The sequence below is a fragment of the Rhamphochromis sp. 'chilingali' genome (assembly GCF_963969265.1).
Source record: "Rhamphochromis sp. 'chilingali' genome assembly, chromosome: 16".
Lineage (NCBI taxonomy): Eukaryota > Metazoa > Chordata > Actinopteri > Cichliformes > Cichlidae > Rhamphochromis > Rhamphochromis sp. 'chilingali'.
Window position 1 is genome coordinate 35,127,942 of NC_137943.1, and position 23,322 is coordinate 35,151,263.

The window sequence follows — 23,322 nt, forward strand, 5'->3', positions numbered from 1 at the left end:
TGACATAATGTTCGGTTGTGATGCAGGTTTGAGTCTGAACCCTGAAAAATAGTTTTCAGAGTTAAAATTAGAGGTAAAGATTGAACATCTATTTAGCTCTTTAGGCAGAGGTTAAACAGCAGCTGCGAGGAATGAGGGTAATATTCTTATATTATCCATAGATGTCATTCACACCCAGAGTGTCTCTCCTTCATGTTGCTCTGTCTGCTGATGATCACTTCCTGTCCTCATCTTCTGCCCCCGGTGTTTTCATCTGCAGGAAACTTCTTTCAGTTTGAAATCATAACCGGCTGCGGGGCTTTTCCACTTCTGGTGTCGCAGAAAAATGAAGAACTTCAGTTTGTGTACAGTATTGTTTACCCAGACTCTAACCTGACAACGACAACATCTGCAGCTGACTTCAGGTTTTTATTTATGATTTTTTTATTAAATATATTTTGTTATGCGTATTACTAAAATGCTTCGCCTGGTTTGATATAACATTATCACACATTTATATATATTTTTAATTATTGGCTAATTATTAACAGCAGCCCCCCCCCCCCCTCCCCCTCAGCGGCCCTGTGTGGGTCAGACAGGAACAATATGGCGCCGGGAGGAACGTTAGCATCGGGACCAGTCGTTGTCTGAGAGACTGGTGATCCGGCAGGATGAACCTCTGCGCCCAGTACCTCCGGTAAGTTCACCGCGGAGCGCTCTGTCCGTCGCTCGGTGGCCCAGGAGCGGTCAGAACCGGACGTTTTGACCCGACAGGAGGCTTGTTTGGCTCAGCTTTTAGTATGTCAGGAGCTAGCTGCTCCAGGGACCACCCCCTTAGCTAATGTTAGCTGTTAGCTTCATACATCAACAAACAATCGGCGCCTCTGCATGTCGCCGCCTCACGCTCCTTTAGTCTGAGATGTGGATTATTTATTTAAATCACATTCAGCTGCGCACAGGTGTGATGTTTGGTGTGCTAATTTAAGGCCAGATGAGCGTTTACCCGCCATACGTTTCCCACTGTGTTGTTGCTAGCTTTAGCCCGCTAGCTAGCTTCCACCTGCGTATGTCATGTTAGCATTTCCTTTCTGAGGTTGTCACATATGAACTCTGGGCATCTATTCACACACCCGCCTCCTTCAGCTTTACTTCATCAGCATGTTTAAGTGTTTGTGCCGATGGTTTACGTGCACAGGTGTTAATAAACAGCGCGTGGTCGTTAATCAGCGGGCGGGTTTGTAACGAAAATCTATTTGTATTGCTAAGTTTTTGTATCCAGGAAGTAGGCTGAGCCCGATATCTGTTCCGTGCCGTGCTGACGACGTTTAATCTGAGCTGTTAGTGCTTTAATGAAGCGATAACGGGCGGAGCAGCCTCCGTAGTATCTGTGGATCGTCAGTAATAAGGAAGTGCTGTATGAGGCTTTGTTATGACTGGAGACAGGTGCTGTCAGGTTGTCATGCTCTGTGTGTTTGTGTGTGTTCGCGCCTCTAACCTCCTGTTCTCTGTTTACATCCGAGCAGACAGGCAGAGGCCCTGAAAGCTGACATGACAGGTAAGTCCCCACCGCTGCTTACTCACACACCTGTTCATCCTTCACCTGCTCATCTCTGGAGGCCTGCAGTTCAGGCAGGTTCAGCAGTCTGAGGATAACTTTTCTTAATGTGGCTTCATTGAACCTGAGATCATCAGTTAGGTTGAGAGGTGGTTAAAAGCTTGATAAGTCAGCCTGGGTCAGTCCTTCATCGTTCAGACAAACGAGTCAGAGCATCTGACCAATCAGAAACATGGAGAGATCTGCTGGGAGCAGAGCGATGGAAAGGGAAAACGAAACTATGAGATGCACATACGATATTAAACACATTTCACTCTGAAGGCATCAGAATGAGCATATGTGTGAAAGGAAACCTCTGTAGGATTGTAAGTTTTGTGGACTTGGCTTTTAAGATGTTAATAAAGTTTAGTTTATTTGAAGCCAGGAAAGAGAACCTGCAAAAGTGTCGACTGTGCAAGTTAACAGACATGAAGACACGGGAGGATCGGATTACAGCTGCTCCACAAAGTGAATGTTTAGATGTGTGTGAGACAGGTTTATTGTTTCCTTTGCAGTGCTGGTTGTGTTTAATGCTCTGAGAGGAAAATGAAACAGAATTCAAACATAGACTCAGTCTGCTTACAAATCTGATACGAGGTAATAAAGAGTAAATGGTTCCCCGTTTATAGCCAGTTTTTTTTTTTTTTAATAATAAATGTCAACAAGCTTCTTCTGAGAATTTGAACTTTAGACTTCCTTAAAGTTTCCGCTCCTCCTCCTGTTTGCACACTGAGCTCTGAGGAATGGTAAAGTTGTTTTCATGGATCTGAATGGTCAGTATGCAAGGATTTTAAACCACTTGGTTTCTTATCTCAGACATGATCTACTCCAGAGCAGGTCAGGTCTGCAGCATAAGTTGCCATGGTGATGTATCCTGGTAAGATGTGAACCTCCTTCATAACAAAACTCAGGGTTAAACCTGCAGGTACCTCAGTAAGCTCCAAACCCGCCTCGCAATACAGGCATCAGGTCAGACACCCACTGGGTAACTCGTGTGTTTAAAAGGCATTAAGTGTAGTAAGAATAATAATGTTGATGATACATTTTATTTATAGATGCTTTTTAAGACACTCAGTGTGCATAAACAGCTGGAAGGCAACACAATTAAAAGGTCATTTATGCAGAAGTCTTGATGTGAATCTTTGTTTTAGAAGGTGAGTTATGAAGGTATTTAGACCGTACGCTGTGAAAAGAGAAGATGTAACAAGCTGAAACTTCAGCCTTCAGCTTTTCTCTCAGTAATTTGTGCTCTCTCCAGTTATGTCAAGTCGTTGTTATTTATTTGTTTTTCTTGGCATTTGTGTGGGCTAATAAATAAATAAATAGAAGTTTTCTTAAATCATCTTTGAAAAATACTAAAAGTTGGAAAGCAGAATTAAAAAAGTTGGTAAATTCCTGTTACAGCAGAAACCTCCAGAAACTACAAAAATTGTTGCTTATTCAGGTTTTTTTTATTGAACTATATATATATATTTTTATATCTGACATTAACTTTGAAAGCGTCCCGCTGTGGTGTGTAGCTTGCTGAGACGAGCGGCTCTGCACTTTCTTTTTGTCATCAATGAAATGGAAAAATGCAAATTGGATGAAAATTGTTGGTTAAAGTGCTGCTGATGTGTGTGAGGCACCTGCTTTAAAACCAAGGTGAAGGGAAGCAGACGGACTTCCAGCAGTTTTGACTCACCGGCCTGTATCGAGCGGGTCGACGTGGACGCTGACAGATAGCCCTTCGTCACTTCTTTCCTTTCACTTCTCTGTAAACGACGACGCCAGGGTTTATTTAATTCACACTTATTTAGTTTACTTTAGATGAACGATAGTTAAAACTCAAAGATTGATTCAAAGTGATGATTTCTGTTTAAGAGACTTATGTGCATCACAAAGCTGTGAGGTATGTAAGCTGAAACAGAGACGCGAGCTTTAAATGAAAGCGTGAGCGCAGGTGAACGTTTCTTTGAAGAGCCTCAGGGAGAACAAACCCTGCTGGTTCCTTATTTTGCTGATGTGATGAAATGTTTCAGTTCTTTGGACCAGCTCAGCTGATGGTGTGACTGAGCTCCTGTCGCTCTGCAGTTATTATTACGCGGAGCCTGCACACACATTGGGAATCTGCTGTTATTGGGGGGACTTGGAGGTCTGGGGCTCACTTGCAGGCTTCATGCTAAAAAGAACTAAATCAGTGTTTTAGCAACGTAAAGCTGTAGCTCAGCTAAATATTACGAGTTAGAGAAAACAGACAAATACAGATGCAGCTCCTGGTTAATAAGCATTTGATCCACAAGTAAAACAGAAAAATGTCTAGAATGTGCTGTTTTTTGGCACCAGGTGATTTCTAGTTTGTGGTTCAGTCAGGGTTGAGCAGGCTTTGGTTGCCGGCAGGTACACAGTCCGTGTGGTCAGGACATTATCCGACAAAACCAGTCAACCAATTAGTATTCTCCCTTCATAGCACAGGTCATCACAGCCGGGCTTGAAGCTGGCTTTTTGAATGATTGCACATAACTACGCCTCTGTAGCTTCAGTTCCCTCTGTGAGTGTGTAACCACAGAGCTACACAAACACAAATCCGACATTAGCTTTCAGAGAGTCATCTGTAATTGTAAAAAACGATCATCAGAAGGAAGGAGGAGAAGGTCTTGGCTCAGACACCAGGAAAATCATCTGTTACCAGACCACAGCTGTAATCAACACAGACGACGTGTTACTTCCAGTTTGGTTGAAGCTGAAGTCGTTGTTTGGTCTTACAGCAGACCAGTGAATCCATTAGACCTGCTGCCTCAGCCTGATTTTAAAGCAGAGCAGCGGCTTCTCACGATGACTGGAAACCTTCCAGTTTGTCTAGCTGAGCTGCCTCCAGTGAGCCCGAGCTCGGTTATGATGGTTCATTTGCATGTTTTTATCTGGAGGCATGTCGGTATCTCTTTGTTGTCAGTCGGCGCAGGAACACGGAGATGCTGGACGCCATCACGGTTGGAGTTTATTAACATTTCAGACTCTTGGATTGATGCTGTTTTTGTCATAAAGGCTTCAAACTGTGTGTCTGCTGTCATCAAGGTGACTTTTGCCAGAATTTAGTATAAACAATTAGCTCTTGGGTGCAGATAATGTAAATAGTCATTAATACTCATCTCTGTTACACTTTAGATCAGATTGGTTGTGTTGTGTTTTCTACTCCACCAATCATATACATCCATGTACACGTCCTCCACCGGGCAGCTACAGGGAGGGGCGTGTCCAACAGAGATGCATATGTCATGCATGACAAAAATTAAACAGAAGAATTCAAATAAATAAAAATGTGAAGAAGAAAAACAATGAAGAATCAGGCAGACGTTCACTGTGTGTAAATCAGGTGACATATGATGCTTTGCTCTCCTGCAGGTGCATAAAATCCCAAAAACGTGACGCTGTCAAATTCTAAAGTGAGAAAACTTTAAATGAGCTCATTTTGAATTTGAGGGCAGCAGCAGGTGTAATTAAAGTTGGGACAGGGCCTTGTTTCCACTGCGTAGCATCCCTCTGCTTTTAACTACAGTCTATAAACGGCTGGAAACCGAGGAGAGCAGCTGCTGGATGTTTGGGAAAGGAATGTTGTCCCATTGTTGCCTCATAGAGGATCTGAACTGCTCCACACATCTTCTTTGTTGTATTTTTGGATTCTTGGCTTCCAGTTGGTCACAGTCTTTCCAAAGTGGTTTGTCCCGATTGGACCGTTTGGTGGGATGGTTCTGGTCCCAAGGCCATATGTTTGACAGCTCGCCCTCTCGTGCTTGTAGCATCTCCTTTGTGTGGTCACGTACAAAAGCACGTGCTGCTAGTTGTTGTTTCTGAGATGTTATCGACTAACCGGGCTGCGGCCCCAACCGCAGCACGGCTCCCCCGTCTGCCCGTGACAGGAAGTTTAAAGTTGCACAAATGTCATCAGCACTCGCAAGAAGGTTCTGCTCGGTTTCGAAAATAAGCTCCTGTGTCTCAGAGACAGTGTATCAAGTATTTATAGGGACTTTCAGCTGCTCCCTTGTCACAGGGGCTCTCCCAGGGGGTAGCTTGTGTTTGATTTGGCAGTGTGAGGTCGCATGCCCTTCCTGACCCAACGTAAAGTGGATTCGTGTCTCTGACTGGAATCAAACCAGCACCCCTTTCTCCCCAAGCAAACGTATAAACCACCACATTTGAACTGAAGCAGTTTCCTGTGTTTTCACTGTTAAAGTCTCAGATTAGTCTTTTACATTTCCATCAGAACCACTTTGCTTTGGTGCTGTCCTTAAACCGTGTGTGTGTGTGTGTGTGTGTGTGTGTGTGTGTGTGTGTGTGTGTGTGTGTGTGTGTAGATTCAAAGCTGGGGGCAGCAGAGGTGTGGACGTCCCGGCAGGCCCTGCAGGACCTTTACCAGAAGATGCTGGTGACAGACCTGGAGTATGCTCTGGACAAGAAGGTGGAGCAGGACCTGTAAGCCGCCCCTCCTCCGCTCTGCATCACACAACATAATTTTCTCCAACAATTTCAGTTCAATTAATTTAGACCAGTTTGGATTTTTTCTGTGTTGCTGTAACTGCAGAGAAAAAGGACACGAGTGAAGGGAAATAACGAGCAATAATCTACAGGTATCAGTAAAAAAACTACAAGAAAGTCTTTCTAGAATAACCTGGTTCAAAAAGTGTGAACGGGAGTCGCTCACTATTAGTGTTTCGTAGCAGGCAGGTTCAGAGTCGCTGGTGGAGCTGATGGAGACCAAATCAGCTGCAGTGCTCAGTTTCTAACATCCTTTAACATTAATGCAACATTTGGTGGCTAAATGGTGATAATAAATGTGTGACTGAAGACAAACTGAGCTCAGCTTTTGGACCGCATGGTGTCACCATGGTTACAGCATGATGACAGAGGAGGTCCGACATCCATGAATCTGCAGAGTCCACTTTGTTCCCTCTGTGTTGATGTATTCAGCGCGCAGTCAGTGTGTGAAGCTTTGACTCATGTATCGCAGCTACAGGTCACGTCTCCGCCTGCAGCTGTGGGTGGATCATCAGTCGTAATAATGGACAGATGTGTCGATTGTGTTTCGTGCTAAACTGTCATTTCCTGCCCCCAGTTCAGCTCCACCAATAAAACACATCGTCACAGCTTCCAGACACACACAGATGTCTGATATATGAGAACCTGGAGACTGTTTTTAATATTTGGGGTCTGTGAAGTAAGTTGTTGAAAGCCTGTCGCTCCTTGTTGGTTACTGCAGAAATTCTCACGAAGCCAAAAGTTTGTCGGAATATTTAGAATTTTTGATGTGTTGACACCAAAGATCAGTTTCACATAAAAAGGCAGTAATATAGCCCTCGACTCAGTTTGTGGGCTTTTCCATCAGGCAGAAGGAGCTGGTACTTTTTAGGATGTATTTGTTCGAAGCGCTGTGAGCTGATCCGAAAATGTGACGTCAACCGACTACGTGCTGCTGATTGGCCAGTCAGGATCCCTTTACCAATCATCTGGGTCCTGATGTGGGTTTCTCTCTGCCTGCAGGTGGAATCATGCTTTCAAGAACCAGATCACCACGCTTCAGAGCCAGGCCAAGAACCGAGCCAACCCCAACCGCAGCGAGGTCCAGGCCAACCTGTCGCTGTTTCTGGAAGCTGCCAGTGGCTTCTACACACAGGTAGGCTCACCTTGTGTTTGTGAAGTTATGAAAAAATGTCCAGTTTTGCTCTAAAGAAATAATCCCTGCAGTCATTTCTAAGCTGGTCTAGGCTCCGCCTCTGGGAGGATTTTTGTTTGGAGTAATCCTGCTAACACACAGACAAAGTGAATGGAGTTAAAGCCCCACATCACCACCGATAGAAACCATTCAAACGACGTCTCACTGTGTCTGCCGTGTTCCAGTTACTGCAGGAGCTGTGCACCGTGTTCAACGTGGACCTGCCCTGCCGCGTGAAGTCGTCTCAGCTCGGCATCATCAGCAATAAGCAGAGCAACACCAGCGCCATCGTCACCCCTCAGCCCAGCTCCTGCTCCTACATCTGCCAGCACTGCCTCGTCCATCTCGGAGACATCGGTGAGAAAAGCTTCCCATTCGTGAGCGGCGAACGGGAAGCTCATTTGAAAAACCAGCCCTGATGTTGGTTTTTCAGAGCTTATTTTCTTTGTCTTTGTCTTTCAGCTCGATATCGTAACCAGACCAGCCAGGCCGAGTCCTACTACCGGCACGCAGCTCAGCTGGTTCCATCTAACGGTGAGTCCCCGCACGTTTTCTTTAACTGGCTTTTAGATTTTGCTGTTTTTGGAAATCTGTCCCTTTATCAGCTGAGCTCTAAACACATTCAAACACTGAGTCGTTTCATCTAAATGTCATACGCGCGTAATTCTTGCAGCTTTCAAGTACTGAGAAAGAAATGTGGTTGAATTATGCTGGGGTTGCTATAGTTACCACTCTGCCTCTTGTAAATAGTGTCACATGTGAGGGACAGCTGATGTTAAAGATGAATTACTGACATTTAAAAGCTCTGCTGTAAAACACTGATACTGAATAATATAATCTAAAGAAATGATATGTGTGTTCTGGTGTTTGGTATTCATAATGACGAGAAGCAGCCATGTTTGTAGTTCTTCCCTGCTCATGTGCTGCCTCTCCGTGTCTCCTGCAGGTCAGCCCTACAACCAGCTGGCCATCCTGGCCTCCTCTAAAGGAGACCACCTCACCACCATCTTCTATTACTGCCGCAGCATTGCAGTCAAGTTCCCCTTCCCAGCAGCCTCCACCAACCTGCAGAAGGCGCTGTCCAAGGCTCTGGAGAGGTACTAGCTCACAGCACAAACACTATTTCACCCGCTGTAGAGTCAAAGGAAATGATCTAAGATTTCATCTGAAAAGGGAAAACCAAACTCTTTAAACTGTCTCAAAGTGTGACGATGTCTCATTTCCGCTCTGTTAAATCCTCCTTCTGTGGTCCTGCAGTCGCGATGAAGTGAAAACCAAGTGGAGCGTGTCCGATTTCATCAAGGCCTTCATCAAGTTTCACGGTCACGTCTACCTGAGTAAGAGTCTGGACAAGCTGGACGGCCTGAGAGAGAAACTGGAGGAGCAGTTTCAGGTACAACTAAACGCTGTTTGATGCACCGCGACGTGCAAATCTGTGCGAGTCCGTTTGTATGACACGGGTGTTGCTGTGTGTTTGCATGTGCAGAGGCTGATCCTGCAGAAAGCCTTCAGCTCTCAGCAGCTCGTCCACATCACCGTCATTAACCTGTTTGAGCTGCACCACCTCAGAGACCTGACGGCTGACGGCAGCGAGCAGAGCTACAGCAGCGAGCAGCAGATCAGCTGGTTCCAGCTCCTCGGCCTTTTCAGTAAGAACTGAAAACTGTTAATGGCCGATTACATGGATGGAGTCGTGGACGGCTCCTGCTTTGTTTGAATGATACTCATGTCAGATTTATATGGTGGCTTTTACGTTTATTAGAAGTACAGCGACTCATACGTGTAACCTGCAACAACTCAAAACTGTCTCCTCAGTGTCCTTCCTGGGCGTCATGTGCAGCCGCGTGCTGCTCAACAAGAACCGCGGGGAGGAGATCATGGGCGAGTGCCCGCTGCCGGCCATCAAGGTGTCGCTGGACTGGCTCAAACTGAGGCCCAGCGTCTTCCACGAGGCCGCTCTTGTTAAACGGCAGTAGTAAGTCCTGCCCACTTTCTCTCTCTTAATCAGCAGAGTTTTGTACTGAAGCTGTAACTCTGCATCCTCTTCCTCTCTCTCAGCGTTTGGCCCTGGCTCGTGTCCATTCTCAACAGTTTCCAGCCCAAAGAGGACGACCTGTCCTGCTCCTCAGGTGGGACATTGCTCCTAATTTCCTGGAAACTACTTTGTAACTTTAGGTTACGTTTTGATTCTTACACACAGCAGACGAGCTCAGACTGTTCTGTTATTCCTGTTCACACCGACCGCTGTAAAATACGCAAACGTCGCCTTAGTAAGTGACAGATCACTGAGAAAGCAGGAAAACTGCTGCTAGCGTGCTTTCATCTCACTACAGTTTCATTCTCCAGGTTAAAGTTGACAATAAAACAAAAGGCTGTGTTCACAGAATAAATCCTCTTATAATGACTCCATGACTGCTACTCTGTACGTTTCTTGGAGTAATTATTTTGAATCTGGAATCTTTCCTCAAATTTTAGGGAAGTATTAGGAAACATCAAAGATCCACAAGCCGCTTTACAGCATCCTCCAGATGTGCTGCTTCCAGACGGCATCACCTTCAGCCATCAAAACCAGCAAACGGGCGCCATCATGGGACGGCGTCCTGTTCTAAATCTTTAGTCGGCGTGCATTAGCAGAATGCTGGCGTTTTATGGGCGAATGGGGGGGGGGGGGGGGGAGAAAGTCCTTTGCTTGTTAACAGTGAGCTAGTTCACAGGCGCCCCCTGTTGTGCATCTGCTGCATTTTCAGCCAGTTTTGATACAAAGAGGTTCACAGGAAGTGAAGTCCCTTCGGTCACTGTTAGCACTGCAGCAGTTTAACCTGCGACCCTCACAGTTTAAATCCTGCCTGAATAAACCAAAACATTTGTTTTTTAACTTTTAATCGAACTCGTTGGTTAATTTTTTTTACAAAGTTCATTCTTGATTCTAGGATGTTTGTTTTCTCCACAGTCACACCCCTGCCTGAGGAGTTTGAGCTGCAGGGTTTCTTGGCTCTCCGTCCTGCTCTGAGGTGACGACTCGCCTCCCTCTCTTGGTGATTGTTTAAAGTGTTTGGTCAGCGCAGATGTTCTGATGTGTGTTTGTGTTTCAGGTGTCTGGACTTCACCAAAGGACATCAGGGCATCCTGGTGGACCGGGACGGCCTGCCGGTGCATGCCCGACACCAGCGACTCATCAGCCTGGGCAAATGGGTGGCTGACAGCCAGCCGGGGTGAGTGTTACTCCGCTCTGTGACGTCGTGCTGTGTACGGACTGGTGTGTCATGGCTGTTTCCCCTTTGCAGACTGATCCAGTGCAGAGTGAGCGAGGATGGCCTCCTCATCTTCATGACTGACATTCCAGAAGAGGCCATTGAGGAGCCGCAGGAAAAGGAGGTACCCGTGCTGCAGGAGTCGTTGAATGGCGAGCAGACGGCCAACGACGGCGGGAATTCCGGCCTGAAGTCCGTGCTTTCGGTGGGGAAGACTCAGAGCTCGTGGCCCGACAGCAGCGACCGTCCAGTGGTCACCTTCAAAGAGAACATCAAACCCAGAGAGCAGAGCCGTGACCCCACAAGGAACCACCATCAGAAAGATGGTGGCAAGGAGCGCCGAGACTTCTCCAAAGGCAACGGGGCCGCTGGGAAAACAGAGCTGAAGAGGGACGGTAAGAGGAAGAGCGAGCTGAAGAAGAGCGTCCATGAGAAAACGGCCGATGCTGGAAAACAGGTAGAGACGCTGAAATATTTTCACTGACGAAGCTGCAGGTTTGAGCCGGCGTGATGATGCGTTTCCTTTCGCTCAGGTGAAGGCACAGACAGAGCTGAGGAAGACTCCGGTGTCTGAGGCTAAGAAGACTCCTGTCACTCAGACTCAAACCACCTGCTCATCCCAGTTCATCCCAATCCATCATCCAGGAGCCTTCCCGCCTCTGCCCAGCAGACCCGGTACGTTTGGACCTTTTTCTTTAAATTTAAACTTTAAATTTGAACTGGTCCCAGAGGCACCATTAGGGCGATTTTTGCATGTTCAATGGTGGGAAAGACCAGAGCTTCTGTCTAAAACGTGCACAGCCACATGCAGAATCTGCAGACTTCACACAGAGGGGCTCAGCCTGGGTTTGAACCACTGAGCTCGTCCAAACTTTTTTTGTTGTTGAACTTCAGACCAAACTGTGGGTCTGCTGACCTCATCTTAAACGAATACGCCTCTCCGTGAGCTTCATCTCTGTTGTCTCTGTGGCTCCAAACTCTGATCCCGATCGCTTCCTCTGCAGGTTTCCCTCCCTCAGCCTATGTGATCCCTTCTCCCGTGGCCTTCCCTGGACTCCAGGTGAATCCGGGCTTCACCTTCTCCACCGGTGTGTCCGTCCCAGGGCCTTTCCTCCAGCAGCCTGTCCACACCCAGGCGGGCACCCAGGTCCAAGCTGGGAAGCAGTCTCACATTCCCTACAGTCAGCAGAGGCCCTCGGGCCCGGGGCCCGGTCAGGGGCCGGGATCCTCGGGACACGGCCCGTCCCAGGCTCAGCAGGGCCAGACTCAGACTCCCTCCCAGCAGGCCTTGCAGCAGTCAGTCCAGCTGACGATGAGTCAGCAGCAGTCACCCACCAAACCAGTCCAGCAGGTTGGGATGGGAAAGAGTCCACCTCACCACCCAGGACTGCAGCAGGTCAGGTCACATGACTGTCACTACCTTCATACAGTCATCAGCTGAAAGAGCGATTAACTCGGCTCCTAAACTGATTCCTGTTTGAAAGACTCGCGGCTGAAACACTTCTTTTTCCATTTTTTTAGTGAAATGTGATGTTTATGCTCAGAGTGCCTCTTTCCTGCTCACAGCTTTTATAGTGAGCATCGCTAATGAACTTGAGCACAACCAGCGTGCCTCGTTTCTCCTCTGTCTCTGTGCTGACCCCTCCCAGGCTCTCACACTGAGGCAGCTCATTGTTTACCTCAGCGTGTTTTACTCTCTTTACATCCATTAAATGTAACTTGGTTTCAGGTCTCAAAATATCAAAAACATGGAAATCTGAGTGTGAGCGCCTCAGATTTGAACTGTCCACTGATGTTTCCTTCTCGTTGTGTTCCCGCCCTGAGCAGTACATGCAGGTCCAGGAGCAGTCGAGTCACATGTGGAACCAGGCCCAGGCGGCCCTGCAGAAGGTGTCTCCCATGCAGATGCCCATCAAGCAGCAGCAGAAGCAGCAGCAGCAGGCCTTCTACATGGCAGCTCAGGATCCTCTGAAGATGTACGAGCACCAGCTGCAGTCGTCGGCTCAGGTCTCCAGCATGGACAAGAAGATGAAGTACCCCGACGTGAAGTTACAGGACTTCTACTGGGACTCGTCTTACAGGATCGGGGACAGCCTGGCTGTGCTGGCCGACAGAATGAAGAGGCCATCGCCGGGGGGTATCTGCTCAGAGCAGGATGGGCCCCGGGGACCCCCGTTTGAGGTGAGCTGCTGTCAGCAGACGCAGAGGGAGGAGTTTGTTTTGCTGCTTTTTGCTTTTTCTGCTTCTTTTTCTTTATTTTCCTGCTTTTTTTTTTTCTTTCTTTTAACTTTGGTTTTTTATTTATTTATTTTTTAGATGAACTAAAATCTAAATCTAAACTTGGGTGTAACTGTTGTTGCAGTAATCGTTTCTCCTGATTCAGGCTGTTAAAATTTGCCAAAAGTCACGTTTGTACTATTTAAATATTATTTATATATCGCACATAATATTTAAGTATCGCATTAATTCCTCAAGAAGGAAAAGAGAGGCGTGATTACTTGTGTCGGTGTGTTTCAATAAAACATGCCTTCTCCATAGCTACACATTACAAAGTAAATGGAGAAATTTGATTGGCTTATATGTACATCTAGGGCTGGGCCATATTATACCATTCACGGTAATACTGGTACAACGCTAGGCAACGATAAGAAAATGACATATCGAGATAGAATATGGGTAAAACGCGCATGCGCAGTGCCGAAAAAGCACGGAGAACGCACGGTAACGGAGAATGTGAACGGGGAAAGTAGATTGTTGAGTGAAACGGATGAGCCAGGATTGTTTTGTAAAAATGGTGCAACTTAACTGGTTTGGTGTTTGTCCGTCAGATACACAACAAAGCACTTTTTTTCTTTGTACAACATGCAAGCGGCCATCGTTATTGCTGTATTTGTTGGACCAAGGTGCTTGTAAATCTGGGAGTAATCTGGGTCCTAAACTCCATCCTTTAAAGTCCCGAAGTCAAACGAACATCACTGAGAGTTTAAAATTGTCTAAATTCTTTCATCTTTAATAAAACGATCAGCATTGCTGCTTTACCAGGTGTAACTATGACGTTTAACTTCCAGGCATCCATGAAAACAAAATTTATTACATTTAACGGAGTTAGAAGTTAGCAGGAAGCTAGCGGAAGTTAGCTCGCTAGTTTCGCTAGTTACCTAAGCATGATATAGCATGTTCTGACTGAGAGATTTCTGAAAACATTCAAACGTACAGCTCTGCTATCACTTCCAACATAAATGAAGACAGGAAACTAAACAGCAGTGACGTTTGTAGGGTTACTGAAGTTGGGCTAGCTGGTATATAATGATGTGCTACGTGATCGCTAGCGACACAGCTATGTTAGCATAACATAAACAGTGAAGCTGGAGGACGAACACTAACACTTTTCCACTTATAAAAGTTAATGTGAAGGTTCTTCATGGTTAGAGACAAATGCAATCGCATGGCAGGATGCTGTAAACGGACCAAACTTCAGTCAGGAGAACAACTGAGATAATCCATCCACAATACGAGGTTAATCATTAATATACTGCAACAACATGGGAATAGAGCAGCTGCCAGAGAATTCAACATTAATGAATCAATGGTACAGAAGTGGAGGAAGCAAGAAGAATGAGTTTAATAAAGTTTGATTTATCTGACTGCTTTGTTTCGCTTAATGTGCCTTATAATCCTGTGCACCTTATGGTCCGAAAAATGCGTACTGCACACTGCAGTTTAATGCAGCAAAGCACCTCTTTTTAACTTCAGTGGATGTTATACATGGTTATGCTCAGGATATGTCAGCCCATTTCTACTGGAAATGCCTTTTGGTTAAACTTTCAGCAAGGAATTTGCATTTGCTCTGTTAAATGTTTATAAAGCCTTAATGCACATAAAAACAGCTGCTTGTTTAAGTAAAAGGAATGGATGGTTTTTTTTGCACTAGTAAAGTTGTGGAGTTGCATTTTGTCTCGCAGACATTATATCGTTATCACAAATTTTCAAATATATATCGTGATATATATTTTTGGCCATATCGCCCTGCCCTATGTACATCAGTCATTTTCCAGGTAATCTGGGTTTAAATGAGATTAAATTAGATTTTTAAAGAATTTCCTGCCAGTATAAAAATGTTTTTAGAAAAGTTTAATGGACCCACACTTCTTCTTTTCCTCTGCCTCTCACAGAAGGTTGATGAATTTGAAGCTCACTCTATACTGATATCAGAAACTCTGTGGTAGTTTTCCGCATGTGTAAAGAAACCTGGTCATGAGCAGACGCTCGGACTTGTTTAGTGATGATTTTTCTTTTTTCTCTGTCAGCTTGCAAGCTTTGGTAGCCTTCAGCGTAACTTCCCTTTTCTCCACCTCGGTCTTACTGGCTTGCCTTCTTTCGTTTTCTGTTCTTTACATTTCCCCCTCTCATTTTCTTTCTTCTTTCTGTTCTTCCTCTTCTTGCTTCATCTCTCACTAGGACAACAAGAGCTCGCCTCTTCTACCTCCTGACCTGTTAAAAACTCTAGCAGATTTTGAGGAGGAGGAGGAGCTCGTCTTTACTAAGCCTCCTGATTTCTTCCAGGCCTTGGCTGGCCCTCTTAGCACTGCTCCTGGACCAAATATATTTGTATGTAGCCCTGTCTTCCTCACCCAGCACTCTTCCCCATCCTTAAACCCTGACTTCCCTGCATCTAGTCTGAAGCCACCCTCTGCTCACCAGAGCTGCTCACATTTCCAGATGTTAGAGTTATTGTCACAATCTGCAGAATCCTCACATTTAGAGGGACAAAGGAGTTCATCCCAGCATGCAAGCATCATCCTTTGATAGACCTTACCTGATATGAATTTGGCTGATCTCCCAGCAGAGGTCACCCTCTCAGGTGTATCTAGACACCTTCCAGCTCAGCTGCTATGTTTAGATCGCTCCCAGGAAGTCGTGTTTTAATCACAGACTCACCCTCTTCTTGCTTATAAAAGCTTCAACTAAAAAAAACTACAGCCGAACTGTTTTTAGCCGCAACGTCCAGCCGTGTTCATCCTTTGACTTTTATGGGGTTGTGCACCTTGAAGTCGTCTTCCACGGTGCCAGTTTTCACTTGTAGTTTAATGTCAGAGCTATCTGAGGGAACCAAGGGTCAAACTGACGCCTGCGGCTCAGAGTGCAGGGTTAACTCCGCCCTTCTCAAAATGAAAATCAAGTTTAAGGATGGTGTTGTCGGAGCTGTAGCGCTCCTCACTGAAGCTCAGATACACCAGGACAGAACTTCCTCCCAAAGCCGTAAAACTCATCCAAGCTGAAAACTGCTCTGAGGTGCACGACGGTGATCTACAACGAGAGATCAGCCAAGTTTATGTTGGGATTGGACTTTAGAGGTCAAACTGAAACATACCTCATAGTCTCATTGATTTACTTCTAAGATGTTCAATGTTTTGAAGCACAGCTTGAATTTATTAATTAAAAGTATTCTCAGTCTTTGTTACGCTGACCTGGCCTTGTTTGTGACAGAATTAGAGAGCTAACAGTGGAGGGGATTTTTCTGGGATGAGGCGGCTTCAGTAATCGCATGCTGTATGTTTTCAAACTTTAAGAGAAACACGGGGAAACAGCTGGAGACTGAAATATTATGGATCCTTTTTTCGGAAACAAATCAATTGAAACTGATTTGGGTTTCCAAATGTGAGGCTTGAGTTAGGAGAGCTGTGTTTAAGATTTGAGTGATTGATTACCGACGCATTTAAATTCCTGCAATGACTTTCAAGGATCCAGTTTGGAAACCTCAGAAACCACCAGCTGCACATCACAAAGATTTACTTGATGTGTGATGCAGCTGCTTCACAATAAAACTCCTCCCCGGGGCTTTTACTGTGGAACAGCTTCATGACTCACTCCTGCACTGATCTGAGGTCAGTCATCATCTTCTCTCTCTCCAGCTGCCAAACCAGACCCGAGTGGACAGCGGCCCCGAGGTCATCAGCCAGTCGTCCTCTCTGCTGCCCATACCCGGCTTCCCCATGCAGGTCAGAGCCTTGGCCTCGGTCCTGCTGACCTCTCCAGCTCTATTTAATGCAAACACACACCATCACACATTCTTGTGAGACTCGATATTTGCGCAGAGTTTAGTTTTTAAGACCATCAGCCTGAGAAGAATGATGATGTTGACTGCGTGACTTTGCTTTAGTGAATAGGATGGATTAATAGTCAAATGAAATAAGTGAGAGTGGCAGGTACGACCACAGTGAGGAACAAACACAAAGAGTTTGCAGGCAATAAATGACAGCATCGGTTCACGGATGGTAAATGTGAACATTTGAATACTCGTGGTTTGCTCAGCTTGTTAGCAATAGATGATGTCACTGAAGTCTTCCTTCATAATAATGATAAATACGAGGCTGACGGCAGCTTGTGTTTGTGTGCAGGAGTACAACCAGAACAGCATCTTCAGTCAGGCCTACGGTAAAAACCTGCCGCCCAGCTCCAAGCCCGACGCTCCCATGGTGCACCAGGAGACGTCCCTCTACACGCTGTTTGAGGGCACCCCGTGGTCCCCTTCTCTCCCCGCCAGCTCAGGTACGTCACAGAGATGTGATTAATATTCATTCGTGCTGGGCGGAACGTGCGGCTAATGGAAACTGTGCTCTGATTGGCAGATCACTCTACGCCAGCCAGCCAGTCTCCTCACTCGTCCAATCCCAGCAGCCTGCCGTCTTCCCCTCCAACCCACAACCATGGAGCCATGCCTTTCTCCAACTTTGGGCCCATCGGGACTCCGGACAACCGGGACCGCAGGGGAATGGACTGCTGGAAGGCCAGCAAGAGTGGTGAGCCTGGAAAATGCTCTTGCTAACGGAGCCGTTTGATGTCTGTGATCCTTTAGATTTTGACCATGTTTGGTTCAGTTTAACTTTTTCAAAACAAAAGTCTTTTATCAGAGGAGCAGCTGATCAAGAAGCGAACACTGTGGGCCAATAAACAGCCAGTAAAGGTCACGTGACAGAAGGGCCTCACGTGTGCTCGTTGTGTTTCAGGAGCAGTCGGCGGATTCGGTCTGGACTACCTGCCAACCACGGCCTCCTCTGCATCAGACAGCAGCTGGCACCAGGCTGGATCGACGGGCAGCTCCTGGACCAATCAGGACTCTCCAATGGAGGAGTCGTCCTCCACCGTGCTGCTTGACAGCCTCAAGGTAACACCAGGCCCACAAGTTCAGACGCCTGAGAAGAAATGAGTCGTGTTTATCGTCTGACTCGCTGATGTTTTCTCCCTTGTGCGACCTCTGCTGGATTTAGCCTCACGCTAACCCTCTGCCTTCCCCCACAGTCCATCTGGTCGAGCTCCATGATGCAGCCGGGCCCTTCGGCGCTGGAGCAGCTCCTCCTGCAGCAGAAGCAGAAGCAGCAGCGAGGTCACGGCGCCATGAACCCGCCTCACTGAACGGCAGCGCGAGGCGGCGCTTTGTGTCCGGACGTCAACAAACCACCACCAGGAGAAACGGAGGGGAAAAAAACCACAGATGTTTGACGAAAACAAGCTCCAACTCAAATTAAACCGGCGAGAAACGGTGGAGGCTGGGGAGGCAACACGACCCCCCGACGAGGCTGAATCACCACCCCCACCCCCCTCGGCTGTCAAGGAGCGGTGACGCCCCTCCTGGATCGGAGGGCGCGGGATCTCTTCGACCGCGGTGCCACGCACCACGCCACCGCCGGGTTTCATTCAACCGGTGGAAATCTGAACATTGAGGAACCACCCCCCCTTCACATCACTGCCCCCCCGTTATGGACAGACGCCACATCTCCACGAACTCGTCATCTGGAAGAACTTCTTCTTCTTTCTTTGGAAAAAGATAAAAAAAAAATTAAAACGGAAAAAAGAACGACCTCCTGGACGTCTGCTCGGTCCCGATGGAGAGCCGGTTTTTAGCATCTCCGCCGCCGCTGTAGACTGAAGCGGGGCCGTTCGAGAACCAGAATGATGTGGTTGTCGGGTTTGGGGGGAGGCCAGGTGATGCACGGGGGGGTCAAAACAAGACTGGACTTTCTGATCTCCATTCATTTTCATTACTGAGGAGGGAGGAAGGAAGAAAGGAAGGAAGGAAAGTTTTCAGCTATATAAATATATACGTGAATATATATTGCCATAGTTGGACTTGTGTCTTAGCCGTGAGAATCAGGACTGGACGTTGTGAAGCCGGGTGTAACGCCTCCCGGGCTGAGCGCCCGCTTGTGTCGGTGCCCGACGACGGGGTGGCTTCACGATGAACATCGCAGGAAAGACTGAGGAAAGATCATAAACACCCTGTCGACCGTAGGGATAGTGTCACTGTTAGCTTCAAGAGATTGCAGTTATTAACAAAAAAACACAAAAAATAGAAAATGTACTTTGTGATTTGTTCGTAGCCGTTTTAGCTTTGCGCCCTCCGGGTGATACAGGTATGTCTATTAGCTTCCTGCTTGGATATTTTCGGGGTTCTCTTCCTCTCTGACCTCTTCTTCCTGTTATTTCTTTACGTAATGAAGAAAAAATGGAAATATGTAACCCTGCTTGCTTACCTGCATTTACTGTTTGTTTTTGTTGCCGTTCTTCTTCACTGGTTTTATGCAGCTCGCCCAGAACGTTTTCTATTATCCTTTTTTGGAGAAGCACGACTGCAGCTCGAGGCTGTGCAGCAAATTTGTTTTTTTATTATTATTATGGAACGGAGCGTCTGGAGACCCTGTAGCTCTGCTTTTATTGAACCTGTGAGTGAAGCCCCGCCCCCTTCAGTGTAAAGCCACCCTAACCAGACTCAAAAGCTACCAAGAAATAACAGCTAAAAAAGTGTATTTGATTACTGGTTAATCTGCAGGTTCCAGTAGGCCAAAAATATTTCCCGGTTTGCTGTAAAATACAGAAATATTTAGTTTAATGACATAAAAGTAAAAACATGCAGAAGGTGGTGAGGAGGTGAGGACACGCTGAGTAACTCGCTCAGCACAGGCAGAGTGAAATATGAAGCAATTAAGAAATTATTTTAATGAAGAATCTATTTTCTTTATTTAATCAGTGAATCATTTGTGACGACTAAAAATTCCTTCAGTGTTTCGTTTCCTGCTGCTTCTAACCAATCCTGTAAGAGCGGCTCAGCTTCCTGTGACTGACAGAAAAAGGGCGGCGCTCTCATGGTCCTTCGCCGTTGCTGCTCTCCTTTCGTTCTTTAAGGGTTTAAAGATTCATTTGATTTTTTTCTAACAAACCTGCAACGTCGTTCAGAAAAAATGTAAAACGTCTAACTCGCTGATGAACGGACTTCTTGTTGCTTTCGCTTCATTTGAAAGAAGAAGGTTCACCTGCAGCCCAGTTTGATCTCACGCCAGTAAAACCAGAGCAGATATCTTTTTAAAATAGTTTTCGCTTCAGTGGAAAGAAGTACTGAAACCTTGCGAAAGCAAATCTTTGAATAATTGAGAGCAGATCACGAGCAGCTCTGCAGGGAAACAAAGTCTGCTTTAAACACTTTAGCTCCAAACACCAACGTCAGTATTTCACTTGTCTATTAATCAGCAGTGCAGTTTATTGAAAACATGTAATTATTAAGGTCTTTACTGCAGGTTTCACTTTTCAGAGGAGTGCGGGGGGGGCGGGTCGGACCTGTGGAAAAGAAAAACCATCACAGAGTCCGCGTGAAACTTTGGATCTGCAGTCTGTGTGCTTTGTTTCATAACCTAAGGATTTAGCCCCAAATAGGTTTCACCGTTTTGTTTAGTTTATCCAAAAAGTCACGAGGTTCCAAACTGACGGGGAAAACAGGATAGCTCATTAACTGTCCTCTGAAACATCGTTCAGGCCGCCAGTGACCAGGTTTCAGGGCTGCGCGTAAACGTGAAAATGTTCTTTCAAATGAAGTCTCGTACGCCACCTTTGACGTCACGGTTTTCTGTGCTCGGACGACGGGAATGTTTATGTGTGAGCAGCAGGATCCTAAACAGATTTAACGTTGCCATGACACCAAACAGTTTCTCCTCATGAATACTGAAACGTTTTTCTGTCCTGTGACCTCTGAGCTACAGTGAAGTTGAACCATTGAGCTCAAGCTGCCCTCAAGAATCGGCTGGCCTGTGTTTGCTTCGACTTTGTGATCACGTTGTGGGAAAACTCAGGATCTGATGTAAACGCATCACGTTAGGAGCTGAACAAAGTTCACGGCTCAGTTTTTATCAGCCACTAACAATAAAGTGTTCAGTGTGGTATCATCAGCACACTTGTGTTTCTATATTTGCCGTTTAAAAAGATAAATACTAATTTCCAAACTGAGGCACTGAACTCAAACCCTTCCCCCGGCCCGGGTAATGATGACCTGCTGGATGTTATTCGCTTCGTTACTGTGGCTCGCCCTTCATTAAATGACGCAGGCAGAGGTTAGACTGCAGGTGTCTTGTTTTTATATTTTTGCCGTCGTATTTAACCGCTTTAAAACAACAAGCCAAACTCGATCCTCGTCCATCTTTAAGTAGATTTTTAGGTCTAAACGAGTTCCCGGGAAGGTTCATGCGGTGGGAACGGCTGATGCTGGATCTGGGGGCATCTGTGGCGTCACGCTGTCATTATTTTAGAGCGACAGCTGGCTAATCAGGATGCCAGGCTTGAGCAGGATTTGACAGTTTGAACCGACAGGAAACAGTTTTCCATGTTTAGAAAATAAAGTTCTGAGGAGGAAGAAATGAAAGCCTGTTTTTATTTTCCTGGTGGGGCATTTTACGAAAGCGGACTTCAGAGAGACGTGTCTGTTCTCTGTGTGATTGTGCTTTTCATGTTGCATTTACAAAGTGTATTTGAACAATAATAAAGATAAAATATTCCTGAACGTGAGGGCGAATTCGACCAGAAGTGTCAAGGAGAAGATCCTCTTTGTTTTCGTGTCAGAAGCTCACCACGTAGATCTCTGCTGACTCTCATATGAGTTACTTGATGTACTTGGATCGTCGATGACATTCCACTCGGAGATGTTTGGGAGGCTTCAGGGCGGCGGGTCCTCGTCGGTTTGTGCTCTGACAGCAGATTTGTAGTCACGTTTGAGATCTGAGCTTTACTTTAAGGCTTTTTGTGTTTCTGTCTCTCTGTAGACTTTCAGAAAAGATTGAATCAGACTTTAAATAAAAACCAACTATGTTCTCCTTTAATGCTGGGTCCAGTTTTCTGTGTGTTGACCACCAACCTTTAAATCAGGCCGTTAGCGTCGTTTCAGTCCAGAATCGGTTCAGGAGCTGGGTGTGGAGACGGGGTCAACCCTCGTGTTCAAATTTGACAGATTTAAACATTTTATCTCTAAAAGAAATGTCGCATGAGCATCAAGACGTCTAAAGAATGTCTGTTTAAATTGATCTGAGCTTCCATGTCTTTGTCCACAAAGAGGACTTCAACACACAAAATGTTTTAGTCTACATACAATTTTGTGTGTTTTTATCCAACATTCGTACAATCTTGGTGTTCCTAGTCAAAGATGACCGGTCATTACAAATGAATGGAGCAGACACCAGTTGGTGTAAATGAGTTCAGGTACATCCCCGTTTCTCAGATGGACATAGCAACACACATCGTTTGGGTTTCCTGGCAACCACCATAGGAACATTTGGCAATAGAGCCTCTTTTGCTTGGGAACAACTGTGTTGGTCGTTCTCACAGACAGCTGTGACAGATGTTTTTGAGGCCTTGCTCACAGATCACTGTGTGGCAGCACCGTGGCTGGTCGAGTGAGTGGTGAGGAGGCGAGAGGCCAGGAAATACAAAGTGAGGAAGTGTTAGAAGCTGAAAATGGCACGAAATATCATCCAGACCAAGAAATGATGAGGAGAAATTCAGTGAGAAGAGAATGACCACGGTGATGGTGCTGTCACAGAGTGGGAACTTCTCCCCACTTAAAAGTTAAGCTTTCAGCTGAAAGTCTCATCAGAATGACCACAGACAAAAGTATCAAGGATGTGGGACACGTAAAAACCAGCTTGAAGGGAAAGCAGATTTACAGAGACAACTGCAACGAGATAAGCCTGAAAGAAACCAAAGCACATGTGAGTCTTTTGATTTTTGGTGTTGTGCACAGAAAGTCATTCACCAACAGTTTACGGGATACAGAGTAAAGTCGGAGGTAAAGACCAGGCTGTCGACAACAAGGTAAGCTGGCAGTGATCAGAGAGGTTTGGAGCCTATATCAAAAACGTCGCAGTGGACGAGAATCGGGTGGCTTTAGGAGATGCTGCCCCTTCAAACAGTGTAATTATTCATACTCCTGGCAAATTTTGACTTAGTTACTTTTATTCAACCAGCAAGTTTTGTTTTGTTTTTTGTGACACAGGCATCTCCCAAAAGATAAGATGACGTACAAGAGGCATCACTGTGGGAAAAAAATATTTCTCAGCTTTTATTTACATTTGAGCAAAAAGTGTCATGTCCAGAATTATTCATACCCTTCTCACTATTCTATAGAAAAGCCTTTATTGGCTATTACAGCAATCAAACGCTTCCTATAATTGCCGACCAGCTTGTCTCCACAGGTGTTTTTGCCCGTTCATCTTTTGTGTGTTTTGGGTCAGTGTTGTGCTGTTTCTCTGCAGACTGCCTGATGTTGTTGAGAATCTTCATGTATTGCTCTTTTTTTTCATGGTGCCGTTTACTGTGATTAGGTTCCCTGGTCCATTTTCTGAATAACACCTCCATAGCATCAGGTTCCCACCACCATGTTTGACAGTGGGGATGGTGTTCTTTGGGATGAAAGCTTCTCCTTTCTTTGTCCAGACGCCTTATCTGAATCGTGTGTCGTATCTGAAGAAGTGGCGTCCTCCTTGATCTGCATCCTTGGA

General features: G+C 45.9%; 1 protein-coding gene across 1 annotated transcript; it reads left to right on the forward strand.

The window, feature by feature from the left end:
• The first annotated feature begins 280 nt into the window (after nt 1-280).
• smg7 (SMG7 nonsense mediated mRNA decay factor) lies at nt 281-21,648 on the forward strand. Its single transcript, XM_080907051.1, has 23 exons — nt 281-404; nt 557-676; nt 1,503-1,534; nt 5,905-6,022; nt 7,088-7,220; nt 7,445-7,616; nt 7,722-7,793; nt 8,206-8,356; nt 8,517-8,652; nt 8,746-8,908; nt 9,075-9,234; nt 9,318-9,388; nt 10,210-10,270; nt 10,352-10,471; nt 10,544-10,967; nt 11,044-11,185; nt 11,515-11,906; nt 12,338-12,691; nt 16,423-16,509; nt 16,909-17,059; nt 17,140-17,310; nt 17,518-17,675; nt 17,810-21,648. Exons 2-23 carry the CDS (start codon nt 651-653, stop codon nt 17,921-17,923), a joined length of 3,408 nt encoding a protein of 1,135 aa, XP_080763177.1. The 5' UTR covers nt 281-404; nt 557-650; the 3' UTR covers nt 17,924-21,648.
• The last annotated feature ends 1,674 nt before the right edge of the window (nt 21,649-23,322 follow it).